Source organism: Podarcis liolepis (genome assembly GCF_965112155.1).
Source record: "Podarcis liolepis genome assembly, chromosome: 17".
NCBI lineage: Eukaryota > Metazoa > Chordata > Lepidosauria > Squamata > Lacertidae > Podarcis > Podarcis liolepis.
The window spans coordinates 9,954,742-9,971,661 of record NC_139571.1 but is presented as its reverse complement, the minus strand read 5'-3'; the positions used below and the strand labels follow the sequence as shown (position 1 = coordinate 9,971,661).

The following is a 16,920-nucleotide window of genomic DNA, read 5'->3' as shown; positions in this document are numbered from 1 at the left end:
GGAACGCGAGCAAAGGTATTGGTGTCGTCCCTTTGCGAGGGAAAAGGGAACCAGGTCATTAAACCCATGAGGCAGCGCCGCTGGAAGGCGGAACAAGCAAAGCGCACTTCCGCCACTCTCGCGATGGGCGCCTAAAGGAAGGGGAAGTCCTCGAGAAAGCGCCTAAGGGAAAAGGACAAGGCCTTCCGCCATACACGCCCACACACGCGGTCGCGCGCCCTTCGAAGCGGATGTTCCCGTCATCCCCTTCCGCTTCCTAGGACGGTTGGACTTGGGACCCGTTTTCCGCGAGGATTCCCGCGCCCCGTCGGTGAGGGAGGCTGTTGGGCTTGTGAGGGGGGTGCGGGTTCCTGGAGGGAGAGCGCCGGAGGCCGCTCTTGAGGGGCGCTGGAGGAAGAGCCGGGGAAAGGCGAGTTCCAGGGCCTCTGCCCGGGGGGGTGGGGGTGGCGGGCAGGTCGCACTGCACCTGCCTGTGGCAACGGGGCAGATCCTGCCTTGGGCTTCGCCACGTTGCAGAACCCTGCCTGCTTTAAAATGGGGGTGCGGGGTTCCGTGCTGTTTTTGTCGTGGTTCTGTGTTTTTACAATATTGATTATCGTTTCGAATTAAATGTCGGCAGTCGCCCTTCATCCAAAGACCACAGGGCGCTTTGCAATAGGAAAACGCAAAAATACTCAGCATGGTAACAAACGGAAACAAACAAACAAAAAAACCCACCCCAATTTAAAAGGCCACAGATGGTTTCCAGTGAAGACACCTCCTTCTGTATTACAGTGGTACCTCGGGTTACATAGGCTTCAGGTTACAGACTCCGCTAACCCAGAAATAGTACCTCAGGTTAAGAACTTTGCTTCAGGATGAGAACAGAAATTGTGCAGTGGCAGCGGGAGGCCCCATCAGCTAAAGTGGTGCTTCAGGTTAAGAACAGTTTCAGGTTAAGAATGGACCTCCAGAACGAATTAAGTACTTAACCCGAGTTACCACTGTAAAACAAACCAATGACACGCACCGCCCCCTGCACATAACCACATTTGGAAGACCATAGATTGTGAGTCAGCCCAAGGCTTGGTTGAAGAGAAAAGTTTGTTCCTGGTGCCTACATATATTTGGTGAAGGCACCAGGCCAGACACCCTGGGTGGGGAGCATTCCACAGTCAGCCACAGTCTTTGGTTGCCACCTTCCAGACTTTTCAAAGGAGGGACACGAAGAAGTGCCTCAGATGGTGATTGCAGAGTCTGGGGTGATTCGCGTGGAGAGAGGCGGTCCTTGATGTATTGTGGTCCTGAGCAGGGCTATAGGAAAATGGACCAGGGCAGTTTTATATTAGGTGGAGCTTCCATTTTTTATACTAATGAAGGTTGGTTTGAGTTTAGCACTCCAAATGCTGGAATGCTAGTTTGTTCAGGCAGAGCAGACTTTCTAATTTATACCTCTCTGAGATTATCTTGGACAGAAATTGGGAAATTCGCTTGGAGTGTAGCATTTCAGGCTATAAAATTGGCCAGTTCTTAGGTAGGTGGAAAGAGGTATGCTTTGATAAAGAATTGCACATGTTCAATAGAATTAAAATCTTTGCTACCTGGTTCCCAAAACGGAGTTTCACCTTTTAAAAATGGGTGTTGGTAACGTGCTGGTCAAAATGTTGGCCCATATATACCTTGTTCATCACAGCTGGGCTTTAAAGGCATACTGCCTCACTCAAACCATTAGTAGGAAGAATAGGAATAAGAAGATTCTCTGCCTCAAGTCCTTTGACAGGCACAGAGAAAGACCAAGACAGGATAGGAGGCAAGTTACCGTATTTTTCGCCCTATAGGACGCACTTTCCCCCCTCCAAAAATGAAGGGGAAATGTGTGTGCGTCCTATGGGGCGAATGCAGGCTTTTGTTGAAGCCTGGAGAGCGAGAGGGGTTGGTGAGCACCGACCACTCTCGCTCTCCAGGCTTCAGGAAACTCTGTGCAAGCTGCGGGAGCCCTCCCCTGGCTTGGCAGAGCCGCCTCTTATCCCGAAGCCCCGGCGCGCTGGGCAGTTGCGCTGTTGCTTCGGGTAGCTCCGCGCAAGCCACGGGAGGGCTCCCCCGCCTTGCGCAGAGCTGCCTTTTATCCCGAAGCCCCGGCGCGCTAAGCAGTCGCGCCGGGGTTCCAGGTAGCTCCGCGCAAGCCGCGGGAGCCCTCCCCCGGCTTGCGTAGAGCTGCCTCTTATCCCGAAGCCCCGGTGCGCTGAGCAGTCGCGGCGTGGCTTCGGGTAGCTCCGCGCAAGCCGCGGGAGCCCTCCCCCGGCTTGGCAGAGCCGCCTCTTATCCCGAAGCCCCGGCGTGCTGAGCAGTCGCGCCGTGGCTTCGGGTAGCTCCGCGCAAGCCACGGGAGGGCTCCCCTGGCTTGCGCAGAGCTACCTCTTATCCCGAAGCCCCGGCGCACTGAGCAGTCGCGCCGGGGCTTCGGGTAGCTCAGCGCAACCCGCAGGAGCCCTCCCCCGGCTTGCGTAGAGCTGCCTCTTATCCCGGTAGCTCCTGGTATATTCGGGTAGCTCCGCGCAAGCCGCGGGAGGGCTCCCCTGGCTTGCGCAGAGCTGCCTCTTATCCCGAAGCCCCGGCGTGCTGAGCAGTCGTGCCGGGGCTTCGGGTAGCTCAGCGCAACCCGCTGGATCCCTCCCCCGGCTTGCGTAGAGCTGCCTCTTATCCTGGTAGCTCCCGGTATATTCGGGTAGCTCCGCGCAAGCCGCGGGAGGGCTCCCACGGCTTGCACAGAGCAGCCTGTTCTGGGGTCGGGGGAAGCTCGGGCTTCCCCCGTCCCAGCCCCGTGCCGGGGGGGGGAATAAAATTTTTTTTCTTTATTCCCCCCCCCCCCAAAAAAAACCTAGGTGCGCCTTATGGGCCGGTGCGTCCTATGGGGCGCAAAATACGGTACTCATTTGTGCTATGATTTGGCAAACGAGAGAACAGCGCTTCCAAAGCACTGGGATAAAGTGCTGCTGTTTCTCTATTCAGATCCCAACCCAATTCTTTTCTCAAGCCCAGATATAGCAACTGATTGGACAATGATGTTCTCTGAAGACCAGAGCATGTAGTTACCATAGAGATGCCATCTGAGGCTTTCCTACCGATGGTGCTACATGCTGGCTGTAGCATAGATAATAATAGGCAGTGACGGTGTAGACTTCCACTGCAGGTAGTTGTATATGTTATGGCCAGAACAGGTGGCCTATTCTAAAGAGAAGCCTTTATTTACTTTATTTATTAAATATCTACCAAAACACAAAAAGACATAACATAGTAACAAACCCAGACAATTCCCCCATGGGGTTATTAGCCACCCATGGCAACTATAACAAATGCTCTCATGTTTCTGGAGACTCAGAGTCGGAGTTAGTAGGTGCCTGTTGATTCCCACGCAGAATCCTGTTTCATGTTTTGACAGTCCTCAGTGACCCAGGTCTTAGGGTGTGGCCCCTTTGGAAAATGGGAAGCTTTTTTTGGGGGGGTGCACCAAAATAAAAACAACTGGAATAGTTTTTAAACACCAGTGATGGAAAAATAACTACAATTTCTAGTAAGGTGTGCAAAATGTTTTATGCACCCATCTTGTGTGGAGTTGAAAAGAATTCGCTACAGCATCACCTTTTAAGGTACTTAAAAGATGCCTTAATATCAGCCTCCTTAGTTTTGAGCCCTGAGAAAGATGATAAAAGTGTGTTTAAATTTCTTTTTGAAACTGGAATATTTTCTAAATTGTAGAGCATACTTGGGTCAAATAAAATATATGAATTCGAATTAAGTTCTTGAGATGTGAAGGGAATTGTGTTTTGGGTTGCGAGTGGAGGGGACAGAATTCTGCATCTTTGCCCCTTCACCTATTTCTGTTAGCATGGAAACTTCTGCAGCAACAGTCCTCTGTTTTTCCCTTTCCTTCAGGAGCCGCTGCTGCTTTTTGCCTTTGGATCATGCTGCTGCTTACCCTGTTGTTGTTCTTGCTTTTGGGCCTAGCATCTCCTGTGGAGGTGAAGCGCCCACGGGGCGTCTCCTTAACAAGTGAGTTCCCAGCAGATAAAATGCCAAGCATTGTTCCACCAGCAAGCAACTCCTTCTGTTGATGTGGAGAATGGAAACAAGATCTCTGTATTATAAATTTGTGCATCCACTTTCATTTCTTAGCAAAATCCTACATTTGGTATATTCACTGTTTATTTTTTCCTGGTTGAAAAATGGAGGAATGAGGGAGGACTAAAAGGCTTAGGGCTGCCATTGCTTCCTGCTCTTAGTTCTACACTTCATTTGGTGCCAGTCGTGACATTTGCAACTATGCACACATTTACACAGTTACTTCCTGCAGAGAAGGGTTGTCTTCTTCATGACTTGCTGTTCCTTTCTGGTAAAACTGTTAAACTTGGAAGCATTTCCTAATTCTCATAATTCTTTGAGTAGCCTCAATTCTTTGGAAAGTTAGTGGCAGCAGCCCCAGTGACTTGGTTTTCAGGCTTGTAATCACATTCTCGTTTTTCAGATTGCACTGTTCTTCCCCCCTCCCCACTGGAACTGTTTTGCATAAAATGCTGAAATTTTCGTGTATTTAAGCCTCCCTTGTGCTGTTTCTTCCTCATGTGGTGGAAAAGAGACTGTACATCTGAATGTGTAGCTTTTCTGGACTAGTTTAACTATGAGGTGAATTCATCTTATTAGCAGGTGCCCAGACTGAAGGGCAAGGTAGGTAGCACTACACTACTGGTTGCATTTTCTACGAGTTGGGTTGCCAGAATGTGTCAAATCATTGAGTGGCTTTGGGGAGAAGATGGTGTTTTAGTGTCGGCTTGTGAAAGGTCAGTCATGTTTCATGAATGGCTCCTGAGCCTCAAATGATTGCAAATCTTCCTAGCACTTAATACAGTCTCCTTTGAGTGGAACAGGGACAAGGTTGAAGAAGAAACTGCTGTTCACAGCTAAATATTATTTTAGTGGCTTTGAATAAACAGTTCCTTGAAGCTCTCTAAAAAGCAAACTCATCCTATTTTAGTGCACACCTGTCCTTCCCCTTCCGTTTCCTGTTGCAGTTTCCCTCAGTTCAAATGTCAATCTTCCCCTCTCCACCACATCACTATGGTTATCCATGGGTGATTTAGAGAGAGCAAGTGCGTTTAAGGATTTGGTATTGACTGGGGATGTTAGAAGACTATGCCATGATATTGCTATTGGTGTTTTGTTTTTGTCCCGTCACCCCAAATTTGTGTTGTTTGGCTTGTGCCTTGAATGTTGGCCTTGAATGCCTTTCTGGATTGGTGTATTTGCATTCTGCAATTTTTGTTCTCGGAACCAAGTGTCTCTTGCTGTCCTTCTCAGGCCATCACTTCTATGATGAATCGAAGCCATTTACTTGTCTAGATGGCTCAGCAACAATAGCCTTTGATAGAGTCAATGATGATTACTGTGACTGCAAAGATGGATCAGATGAGCCAGGTAAGTTCCACTCACACACCTTGCCTCCACCAATGAAACATGCTGCTTATTGCTGCTGTAATTAGATACTTGCTAATATTGTACTTCATGGGGTTACATGTTCCCTGAATGTGCGAAAATGTACAAGGCATGAAATGCACAAAGTTTCAAAAGCAGAATATGGTTTGCCTGGATTAAAAGCAAACATATTAGCTGAAGAGAGAGACAGCACAAATCATAGCTGGGTGGGAGGTTTTAGATTAGACATCAGGACAGATTAGATGTTTCTCACACAATAGAGGGGCAAGCACTTGCCCATGGGGGCTCTGGAATCTGCATCTGGACATGGGGGGGGGGTTGTTCTTTTGCCTTACAGCAATACCACTTGTAGAATCACAGAAGAGGAGAGTTGGAAGGGACTACAACGGTCATCTACTCCAACCCCCAGCAATGCAGGAATCATTTGCCCAGTGTGGGACTTTAGCCCATGGCCCTGTGATTAAGAGTCTCACGCTCTACCAACTGAGCTATCAGCAATGCCTAGATGATAGGCAGGTCCTGGTCCAGCTGAGGTACAAAGTTGCTAGTGGGACATGAGACAGAGCTGGATCTGTATTGTCTTCCTGCTTGCAACTTTGGCAAGAATCTGCATTGAAAATTGGGGGCAGGGGAGATGATATATTAAATTGGTGCAGAAAACTTGGATGTTCAGTGTTAGTCAAGAGTGAAAATGATATGTCCTAATGACACTTTGAGTAAGGCTTTTTGGACCAGATGTTATGTCTGAATATGTTACAGAGGTTTGCTGCAATCTGTTTAGAATTAATGGGAGAAGCTGAAGCATGAGAAAGATTGGGTGTGAATAGTATGTTTGTGTGTGACTGAAAGTGACCTTTGGATTATCTTTCTCTTGTTGCAAGATCCTAAATCCAACTCTTCATAATGGTAAAACAAGGCAAAGTGGTCATAGTGACTAACTTCATAGAATGGGCAAATCCAACATGGCCAGTTTATCCCTAAATCACAGAATGTGCGGGAGGGAAGGGTAACATTGGTTCTTGTAGCTAGCTGTAAGCATCTAATTTGTTAAGGTATCCACTAATATCTTATCTCTCTGCCCAGGAACTGCTGCATGCCCTAGTGGCCGTTTCCACTGCTCCAATGCTGGCTACCGACCTCAGTACATCCCCTCCTCCCGTGTCAATGATGGAATTTGTGGTAAGCTTTGCTAGCTCATGCAGGTCGGAGACTTGGGGCTGCGGGCAGCCAAGCCCAAGTGAGTGAATGTTAATGGCTCTCCTTGTCGTTTGCCTTTCAGACTGCTGTGATGCAACAGATGAGTACAACAGCGGTATTGTGTGTGAAAACACCTGCAAGTAAGGCATGGCCTATATCCTTTCAGGAAGCTTTTCCTCTTCTTGGACTGCTGATTCAAAGGCAGCTCCAGACTGGGTTTGGGCTAGTTTGGGAAAGGAAAGAGGATAAATGTACACTTGGTCCCAGGCAGCAGCAGCAGCTCCCAAAATAATTTTGCACAGCCTCTGTGAAACTTGGATCCTCCCCATCTTCAAAAAAATAAATCCACTTAACAGTTCTATTGTTTAATTATGGGACACTACAATAATCAATCACAGTATTAAAAACAGAACACCCACTCAGTCTTAATCAATCGGAGACATTTTAAAAGGCAAATTTTCTTGATAGCTTGCTGTATTATCTTGCATAATAGAACGTCTCAGCTTTTGTGCGGCTACAGGAAATTGCTGTGCTGTAGGTTGTAGGTGTTTGGTTTTTTAAGTATGTTCCTGGCCTTTCTGTGCCATATTTGGGTCAAGTACAGCTCACAACAGAACATTTCAAACATGATCGCCAGAAAAATATGCAGCTGCAAAATAATGATGCCAGCTAAAACCAAACTCCCCCCAAAAAATAAAAATAAAAATAAAAAATGCATGGAAGCACCAGAAACTTAATCTTCTTGTGCAATGCAAGTTTTCACACATAAAGACAGAGAGGGAGATAACAATTCTTCATTCCCCGATAACTTCTTTTCACGTGTTTGTCATTGGTGCTGGCTAAGCATAATGCGGTCCTACATTCTGTATTGTATTATATTATATTGATCTTGATGTTTGTAAATATCATGAAAGAAAAAAGGGGCAGTAGCTGTATAGGTCTGCAGGGGTAGAGATTCTAAAATACTTTGATGCAGTATTGTCCAATGATTATTTTAATGCTATTTTTAGTTTATTTTGATTTATTAGTTATTTTAGGGTTTTTTCTTAACCTTTTACTCTAAGCTGCCCTGAAAATGTATTTGAAGACTATTATTATTATTATTATTATTATTATTATTATTATTATTAAACTGTAATAAATTCACAAAATAAATGGGGCAGAGTAGTCATACTTGTCAGACTACCCATAGCTCTTGTCCTGTTGTCACATAATTCTGCAAACTTTTATGAATATGGAGTTATTCAGAATAAGAGGACTTGCACTATGTGTCTTAATGTGAGCACTGCCTCTGGCTGCGCAGCCCAAGGTTGGTCATCATTGACATTGCCTGGGTTGTAGCTTGCTGCTGGGCTGTCATTTCCTGCCATATACTCTGTGCCTGAAAAAAGCTTGCTCCCCACCCCTTCTAGAATAGGGTCTCTCTTGCTGCACTGGTTAGTGCTGTGGGTGGAAGGTGTCTTTGGGGCTCAGCTCCAGCTGTCTCTTTCCTTGCCCTGTGCAGAGAAATGGGCCGAAAGGAGCGGGAGGCACTAAAGCAGATGGCTGAAGTGGCCAGAGAAGGCTTCGAAATCAAGCAGGCCCTGATGAAGGAAGCAAGCAAGAGGAAGGAAGAAAAACAGGTGAGGATGCTGGCCTAGGAAGTGGAAACACTGTGCTGACAATACAGGGGAAGAGTGCCCATTGCCACCAGTGCTCATGAGCCTGGGCATCGTTCCTCTCACAGGAGCATTTTGGAGTCACTTGAAGAAGCCAAGCTATGGCTCTTTTCAGGTAGGCATTAGAAGTGACCTCTAGTGGATGGGGAGCCAAGTTATAGAGATTCTGTTCTTGGGCTTGGACTGTTGAGAGGACCTCTTCTCTCTCCTCCCCACCCCCCAAACACTTCTAGATAAAGCTCACTGAGCTACAGGAGAGCAAGAAGTCTGTGGAGGAGCAAGTGGAGACTCTGAGGTCGCTAAAAGAAGCTGCTGAGAAACCTGAAAAAGAAGCCAAGGATATCCATCAGAAAGCCTGGGAGGGTGAGTGCACTTCTACCATACGAGGGGATTTCATGGCACTGAAAGCCTCTGTGTCAGCCAACAGCCTCGTTTTTAAAGCAGGAGAACTTGTGGTCCTCCAGATGTTGTTGAATTACAGCTTCCAGAATCCCTGATCATTGGCCATGCTGCCTTAAGATGGATAGGAGTTGGGAGTCCCATAGCAAACAGGTGGCCACAGATTCCCCAGCCCTGCCTTAATAGGAGGTTAGACAATGATGGATGGGTTTTCAGCAGCTATTAGCTATGAACCGGAGCTTCTGTATTCAGATACATAGCGTCTAATACCCTCAAGTCCTGGAATGGCTTCCTGGAAGTTTCTGTCTTGCCACTGATGGGGAGATGGGATGCTAGAGTTGCAGCTGGATGTGCCTTTGTCTGCACTGCTCACATTCTTAGTTCCAAGCCCAGCTCTTGCAGGGGCTCGGGGTGTTTGCCACGTTAACAGTTCAGCATGGTAAAAGCAACACAATGAAATGCTTGGGTGAAATACTTAGTGCTGCATCCAGAAATGGATTGAAATTATCCTGCACCTGCTTAACGCCGGCCATTAAAAACAGACCAATATGAAGCTGTTGCAACACTTCTGGAAGATGTTTGACAGGGCTTCAGGAAGAGGGAGCTGCACAGTTCTTGGGTAGTCATCAAGCCACTTAAATTGTTTTTCATCTTTGTACGTTGTCATGTGTTGAGAATGAATTTGAAATGAAAAATAAGCAGAATAAATGTTGGGCATGACTCTCTGTTCCCTTTTTCTGTTAGGGCATGGATGGGATGTGTTTTCTTGGTGGTTCTCAAAGACTGCATTTATCAGGCAAATAAGTCTGCAGGGTTTTAGATTTTAATACATGTGTGTCTACCTTATTGTTTCATTGGAATGTGTGCTTTAGGGACAGGATTTGAGGTGCACAGAAATCCTAAAGCTGTTCTCCTAGTTGTAGAGAAAATATGACTTTAGAAGTTATGCAGGGAAGTTATTTTGGTTTTTTTTGAATGAATGAATGAGTGGAACTTGTTATTTGCCCACTTTGCAACAGAACAGAAAGCGGCCGAAAGAGCAGTGAGGGATCAAGCCAAAGCAGAAGAAGCCTTTCACGAGCTGGATGATGATGGAGATGGAGTGTGAGTCTGAGATGATTCCCCCTTTCAGTAGCTTGTTCACAGACTCTGTCATCTGTGGTCAAAGGCATGTGGCAGGACAGATGTTGATCCAGCTGCTGATCCCTTTGTGTCCTGACGTCAAATTCTAGTGCTTAACTATTCCTGGATTTATTTGGAGCAGAGGAGCACTTATTGTTACCATCTCAAGGGCCATGTTGGCTCAGGAGGCATTGATTGTCTGTAAGACGTTTCAAACTGGTGAGAGGGCACAAACCCAATCCCATTGCTCTGAGACAAGATACCCTGTTAATTAAAAGCATCCCTAAGTGATGCTTTAAGTCTTCAAGCAATAATGAGGGCTAAAAACTTGCTCTTTTCTGTAAAATGAAAGCTAGGAACCTTGGAGTACACATGCCACAGGGACTGCTATATCAGTCTTTGTCTATGCAGAGTTGTGAAAGGCATGGCTAGTAACCTAATTGCCCTCCTGTGCCTTCAGGATATCTGTTGCTGAGCTCCAGACGCACCCTGAGCTAGATGCAGATGGTGATGGGATCCTTTCAGAATCAGAAGCCCAGGTATGGTGGGGAATGTGCACTTGTAAAAGGGGGCTTTTCTTCTCATGCAAGCAAAAACAGCTGTTCATGGTTATCCTTCGTTCTTTCTGGTAGGCCTTCTGCTTTCATGCACTTCCTGTGCTTTGCGGTTCTCTTCCCTCTCCCACCAAAAGCTAGGTTAAGATGAGACCACTTGACATTTGGAGTAGGGCTGGAGTCTGGGACTAGACAGTGTTGTAGATCAAAACAAGAGTGTCCAAATACTGCCAGGCTGTGAACTCCCCCCCCCCCATTGGTTAGAAGTCACTTGCTGGGCTTGGGGGTATATTGGGGTGGGGGAAGATGTCAGTAGGCATTCTACTGAAGACACTCTGCTTTAGTTTACTGTTTTCCAGCCATTCCCAATATGTCCTGCGTGTGCTCAATAGCTCACTTCCTTTGTCAGATTTTTCTTGGATCTTTTCTTAGTACAGTCATACCTTGGGTTACAGACGCTTCAGGTTGCGTTTTTTCGGGTTACGGACCCACCAAAACCCGGAAGTACTGGAACGGGTTACTTCTGGGTTTCGTTGGTCGTTCATGCGCAGAAGTGCTACATTGCGCTTTGCACATGCGCAGAAGTGCCAAATCACAACCCGCACGTGCACAGATGCGCCGCTGTGGGTTGTGAACGCTGTGGGTTGCGAACGTGCATCCCACACGGATCACGTTTGCAACCCGAGCATCCACTGTACTGCCCCAAGACCGTCAGGTATAGGGCAGTATATAAATTCAATAAATAATAATAATAATACTTGAACCTTTAGTGCAGTGGTGTCTATCCAAAATCTTACTTTTAGACTTATGTTTCTCTCTTCTTGTACACTGTAAAGCACAATCTTCATTTTCTTGCCACCTTTTCAGCCCCAGTGATGAGAGGTGCACACTTTTAAGCGAAAGCTGGAAACCTTTGTAAAAAGAGTCATCCCATAAGTGCTTTAGAAGCTCCATTTTGCCTACCTGCTGACCTGAAAAGTCAGGCGCTTTTCAGTGCAATGCTTCAAGGGGTCTTCTGTGCCATTTGGGGGGATGACTAAGTCTGCTAGAGAAGAAGGGTGTTTCCTAGTTATGCAGCAACCAGTTATGTAGCCAATCACTAAGCTCTTGCCCCTTTCCAATATATCTGTCACTTTTCCTCAGCCCTGCCAGACCAGTTTTCACATATCTCAACCTTTTGGAATATTTATAATACTTGCAAAAGGAGAAAAGTAACCACAAATCCATGTGTATTTATCCCACTTGCTGAATTAGAGTTTTGAAGTTGTAGAATCCTGTCTTCCCATTGCTATCAGATTTGGACAGTTTACATGTAGGTTTCAAACAGTTTCAAATTTAAAGTGCATCAAGAATAACAAATCTAAGGAATGTATTTTTAAGGAAATTAGGCCATGGGAGAAAATCTTTCTATTTCAACTTCAGTATTTTTCCCCTTTTTTACTAGTGTGTGATTTATTTATTTAAGCCTAAGGTGTCCACAAGGTGGCAGTAACACTGAACCTGCTCTACTTTCAGAGTGTGTTTTTAGGCTCTTTTTGCCTGCTGCTGAAACTATTACTTTACATCATTTCTTCATCCCAAGTGAACCCATCAAGGCTATGGAAGAGACTGTTGAAATCCTCCCAATCTGTGTTCTTGGTTCTGTAGAGTTGCATGGTTGAGAGCATCACAAATGAGTTTCTTCCGCCAAAAGTGATTGGCAGAGAGAAGGGTACCTCTTCACACAATTCATAGTTAACTTAGGGAATTCAATGTTTCATTGGTTTAGATCAGGAGTGGGCAGATCTCCGGCTTGCAGAATCTGTTTCGTTGTCATTTTTACCAAAATCCTGTAAGCCACCAGCTGAAGCCAAATGCAAAACAAATTCCTGGGCTCAGAATTTTTGTTCTTTCATACTAAGGTTGAATGGTGCATACAGTCTTTCCATACTCACTTTTGGTTATTCTAAGCTTTCTTCATTTCCACAGCATTATTTAGGGCAGAGCGGCAGGGTGTGTGTGTGTCATTTTGTTGCTAGGAGTCAGAAATCCTTGCCCATCTACAGTGGTACCTCGGGTTACAAACGCTTCAGGTTACATATGCTTCAGGTTACACACTCTGCTAACCCAGAAATAGTGCTTCAGGTTAAGAACTTTGCTTCAGGATAAGAACAGAAATTGGGCTCTAGTGGCGCGGCGGCAGCAAGAGGCCCCATTAGCTAAAGTGGTGCTTCAGGTTAAGAACAGTTTCAGGTTAAGAACGGACCTCCGGAACGAATTAAGTACTTAACCCAAGGTACCACTGTACTGCAAATCGCCCCGCAATCTACCAGTACTGTAGATGCAAATGCAGCTTCTGTCCACCACTTGTTTAAGGGGTGTTACTTGCTGAAAGAGCAGGGTCTGTCTTGTTTTTTTAATGTTTCTTATAAAAAACGATCTTGCACAGTCTGGCTTGCTTGAAAGGAACGCTACCCTCTTGTCTTTCCAAAATCTATCACCATTGTGGGGAACAGGATGACGACTGCTTGACTGATGCAGTGCATTGCTACTTAATTTAAACTATGGGTTAGCCCTGGGACATATGCAGCTGTGTATAAATACAGTTTTCCTGTTCTTTCAGACTTTACTGGACAATTCCTTGCAGGCGGATGTGGCCAGATTCCAGGACACTGTGTGGGCAGCGATCAAGGAGAAGTACAGACCAGAGGTCAGTGTGCCAACCTTGTCTTTCTCTACCACAGATCCAAATAGTTTGAATGACCTGAATGATCTGAAGCAGTTTTGTTCCATGCTTGGCTTGATGTCATTACTATACTTCAACTCTTAATTTTGTACCTCACTTTTCGGACTATTCACTGTGTTCTGAAAACTTTCTGTGGTGGTTTCACATTTATTATGTATTCAATTTATATCCCACCCATCCTTCCTGAAGGAGCCTAGGTCACACAGTATAAATTATGTAGTGTTGGTATATTGTATGCTGCTTTGAATTCCTAGTTGGTTAGAAAGGCAGGATATAAATGGTAAGCATAAGTTAGACTGGAGCATTTGGTAGAACTATTTGGACTGCAGAATTAGAAGTATCTTGGCAGGCATTAATCATGGCTCCATCTGCAGCTACTGGAGAAGTGGGTCTTTCATGGAAAGGCAGGCCACTGAGTGACATCCATTCTCCCTTGCTCCTCAAGAATTTCAAACACAGTTACTAACTAAGGGCAGCCATCAGTTACAAGATGGGCTAAACTCAACTTTTCCCTCTCCAGAGCTTGGCTGATGTACAGCCCCCACCAAAAGGCCCATCAGATGAAGAGCCAGATACTCAGCCCGATGCCCACGTGGACCAGTTACCTCCTGATGACGATTATGACGAGGAGGAGGATGAAGATGAAGAACCTGAGGAAGACAGCATTGATGAGGAGGTGAAGGTACTAAACTGAGTTTCAGGAGTCTACAACTGAAATATACAGGGATATTCTTCTCCCCCGCCCCTCTCCTAACTTAAATTTTACATTCAAGAACCCACACACCATAGGAAAATATATGTGTTTTTATTTTAGCACACTTTATTCTGAATACAATATTTGCATGTATGTTTGACTAGAGAGGAGCTGGTCATGGAGCAAGGTGTTGAAGGAGTGGCGTTGAGTAAAGAATTTTGCCCCAAAGCCTATAGAGCAGTGTTCGAAACTCCCATTGTTCTAGGCGCATTTTGAGACAGGAAATTTCATTAGCGTGAGCAGTTTCGGAGCTCTGGGTGTAGTACTGCTAATATTTCAGATTAAAACCGCAGTGTGGAAGTAAAGGAGGACCTTTTTCTGCTTCCAGCTGCTCTCTGAAGATTGGAGAAGAGACCCTCTTAAGAATATTAGGGGGGTGGGTAAGGGAAAGGACTAGACCATGTGGAAAATGAACATAATATTTTAGCTGCAGTTCCTTCATTTTCAGCTTTGCATTCTTGTTATAAGAAAAGCATGTCTAGACATTCCGTTGTTGTGCCCTTAACCTAGGTTTAAGGTGCCGTTTAGCTCCTAGCTTTCATATCTCAGTTTCTAACACTACTATAGAGGGTGGGTGGAAAAGTAGCCATGCTGGTAGCAGGGACTCATCCCCTCCAGAGCTTTTTGCTGATCTTGGGATAGGGTGGAATATTAAAGCCTGACAAATTGCTATGCCTGGTGTAATGAGAAGAATGGCAAGTTGCTAGTACTACAGTTTCACACATAGAATTTTTGTTGCTGTTGCTTAACATTAGGAAGTACATGAGAATTCAATGCGGGTTCTCTGTTTGTCTCGCTCTCTCTGAGCCTCTCTTATCCTCCAAAGCAGGGATGGGGAATCTTCCTCAGCCTGAGGGATGCATTCCCTTCTGGGCACATTTCAGTCACACAAAATCATTCAGGGTGTGAATCATGGCCAGTCCCCGCTTGTCAGTTTCTCCCAGTCTCCCCTTTCCCCTCTTGTTTATGGTCTATGCAGGCTGGTTTTTGAACTGGAAGTGACGATGGCCACCTGCTGCCTCAATGTCTCCACAGGTCCCTTCCCCCAAGCCATCGTCTGATGTCAAGGCATCAGAAGATGAACTGGAGAGGATGCCCCCTTATGATGAAGCCACACAAGCTCTAATTGAAGGTAAGCTATTCTTTAGAAAGCATCCTTTCAAATGCAGGAGACACCATGATTGTCTTTAGTACATGCAGGCCTGCCCGTGAACTTGCTGTGTAGAAAACAGAGCTATTTTCCAAAAGGGGCCAAGAGGAGGTGAGCTGCAGCTTTTAACACATGGCTGAAAATTTTGAGCTGCCTTGTTTTGAGAAAATTCTGGGGAAAAAATCAGAGCTGTTCAATATTTCTTTTTATCATGCAAGAAAGATATTTGATCCAGTTGACCTTGTCCAACGTGAGGTTCCAACACTTGATGTTGCTAACTGGTCATGTCTTGATTGCTTAGAGCTTTCTTCTCACACAGTAGTCAATGAGGCAAGCAGGAGTTTACAGGTAGCTGCTTGCTTTAACAAGTAACTGAACATGAGAAGGAGAGGTGTGAATTCAAGATGGGGCAAATCAAGCTCCTCTTAGAACGCGAGAGCCCTGCTGGATCAGTCTAGCATCCTGTTGCTGCAGTTGCCAACCAGATGCCCATGGGAGCACAAGACCAACTCTCCCCACTTACAATACCAAGCATCTGGTATTCAGAAGAATACTCTCCCCAACAGTGGAAGCGGCGCATAGCCATCATGGCTTTTAGTCACTGATAGCCTTATTTCTCTCCATTGGAGGTGAGATGAGTGGTTTAATCCTGTCATGGAACCATCTAGTGCCTCGTGGGTGAGAAACGGGCATCATACAAACTTTCTGCATGGCACCAAAGAAGGAGAGAGGGACAGACTCAGATGTGTACATGTAGTTATGTATTTCACTAGCTGTATTCAAGAATTTCCATAGCTCACCCTTTTGGCTACTCTCCATGCTGTATATTCAGTGTGTATTGATTTTTCTAAAAAATATTTCTGTATTTGAACGTTGGAGTAGAATCTTTTTAAATTGTTGCATTGCCTGACCATTTTTGCTCTGTTGGGAAAAGTTGAGTCACGTCTATGGAAAGGGCAAAGACACTTTAGCATCACCTTGAGTCTAAATATAGCACGAGGCAGCGGGGGAGGAGGATGTTTGTGTTTAGTGTTCCAGTAAGTTCCTTCCGGATAGATGTCCTAATGGAACCACCTTTGTTTAGCTGTCATGTAGCCTCCACTTTCTCCTCCTGAATTCATGTGGCTTTCCAAGCCTTTGGTACCCCAGTGAGGTGATCTAACTTCTTCAGCAGGGGTGGGGTGACCTCAGGCCCTCTAAGCCCTCTTTATCTGGCCCTTAGGATTCTCTGCAGGCCGCTCCTCCTCCCAAGGCTACTCTTCTCGGCCTAAACAGAACGTGACCTTGTACTGCTCAGAATACCTCTTGCCTGCTTGGATGGAGGGATGCAGATGTAGTAACCACAAACTCTTATGTGGCTGGACTATAGCCTACTGTACAGAGCAAAGAGTCATATGTACTGCTCCACCCACCACTGGCATGTGCCCCCCCCCAAATAATAATCTATGAGGTTGTTCAGGTGGGCATGTGATCCTCTGGCTGAAAAAGGTTCACCAACCTGCAGTTCAGCATCATATTTTACTTTAATGTGACGCTCTCTTTTCCAAGTGACCCAGGTGTGCTTGGTCTTTTGGAAGATTGAGTTTACCCAAAGCTATGCAGTGACACCTTTTTCAATAAGCCTGGGAAGGTGGAGCTTTTTCTTTCTTTTTTTACTGTTGCTGGGGCTTAAAAGAGCAGCACACCAAGTTGACCCAGGGTGCTTGAGAGGTTCTTCCAAGTCCACCCAGTTTCCAAGCAGGATCTGTCGATGCTGTAGAACGGAGCTTGTCAAAATGTACCAGACGTAGCCAAAAGCTGTTTTATAGCTGCAATAAAATGAACTGGGCAGCCAAAGGCATGTCTGCACTTTGTGTTCTGGGAATGTGCGCCATCCGAATAGATCACCGCCATTA

General features: G+C 45.8%; 1 protein-coding gene across 6 annotated transcripts in view; it reads left to right on the top strand.

The window, feature by feature from the left end:
* The first annotated feature begins 119 nt into the window (after positions 1–119).
* The window catches only part of PRKCSH (PRKCSH beta subunit of glucosidase II), a 32,674-nt gene continuing 15,873 nt past the window's right edge, over positions 120–16,920 (top strand). For 2 of the 6 annotated variants that reach the window (XM_083483066.1, XM_083483064.1), the window contains exons 1-12: positions 265–409; positions 3,913–4,029; positions 5,332–5,448; positions 6,550–6,645; positions 6,746–6,803; positions 8,168–8,285; positions 8,555–8,684; positions 9,740–9,824; positions 10,303–10,381; positions 12,999–13,085; positions 13,642–13,803; positions 14,911–15,007. In XM_083483066.1, coding sequence (XP_083339192.1) covers positions 3,942–4,029; positions 5,332–5,448; positions 6,550–6,645; positions 6,746–6,803; positions 8,168–8,285; positions 8,555–8,684; positions 9,740–9,824; positions 10,303–10,381; positions 12,999–13,085; positions 13,642–13,803; positions 14,911–15,007 — 1,117 coding nt within the window. In that variant the 5' untranslated portion in view covers positions 265–409; positions 3,913–3,941. Of the gene's footprint in view, positions 410–3,912; positions 4,030–5,331; positions 5,449–6,549; positions 6,646–6,745; positions 6,804–8,167; positions 8,286–8,554; positions 8,685–9,739; positions 9,825–10,302; positions 10,382–12,998; positions 13,086–13,641; positions 13,804–14,910; positions 15,008–16,920 lie in introns of all 6 variants that reach the window. The other 4 variants (XM_083483065.1, XM_083483063.1, XM_083483067.1 and 1 more) reach the window with 4 other exon arrangements.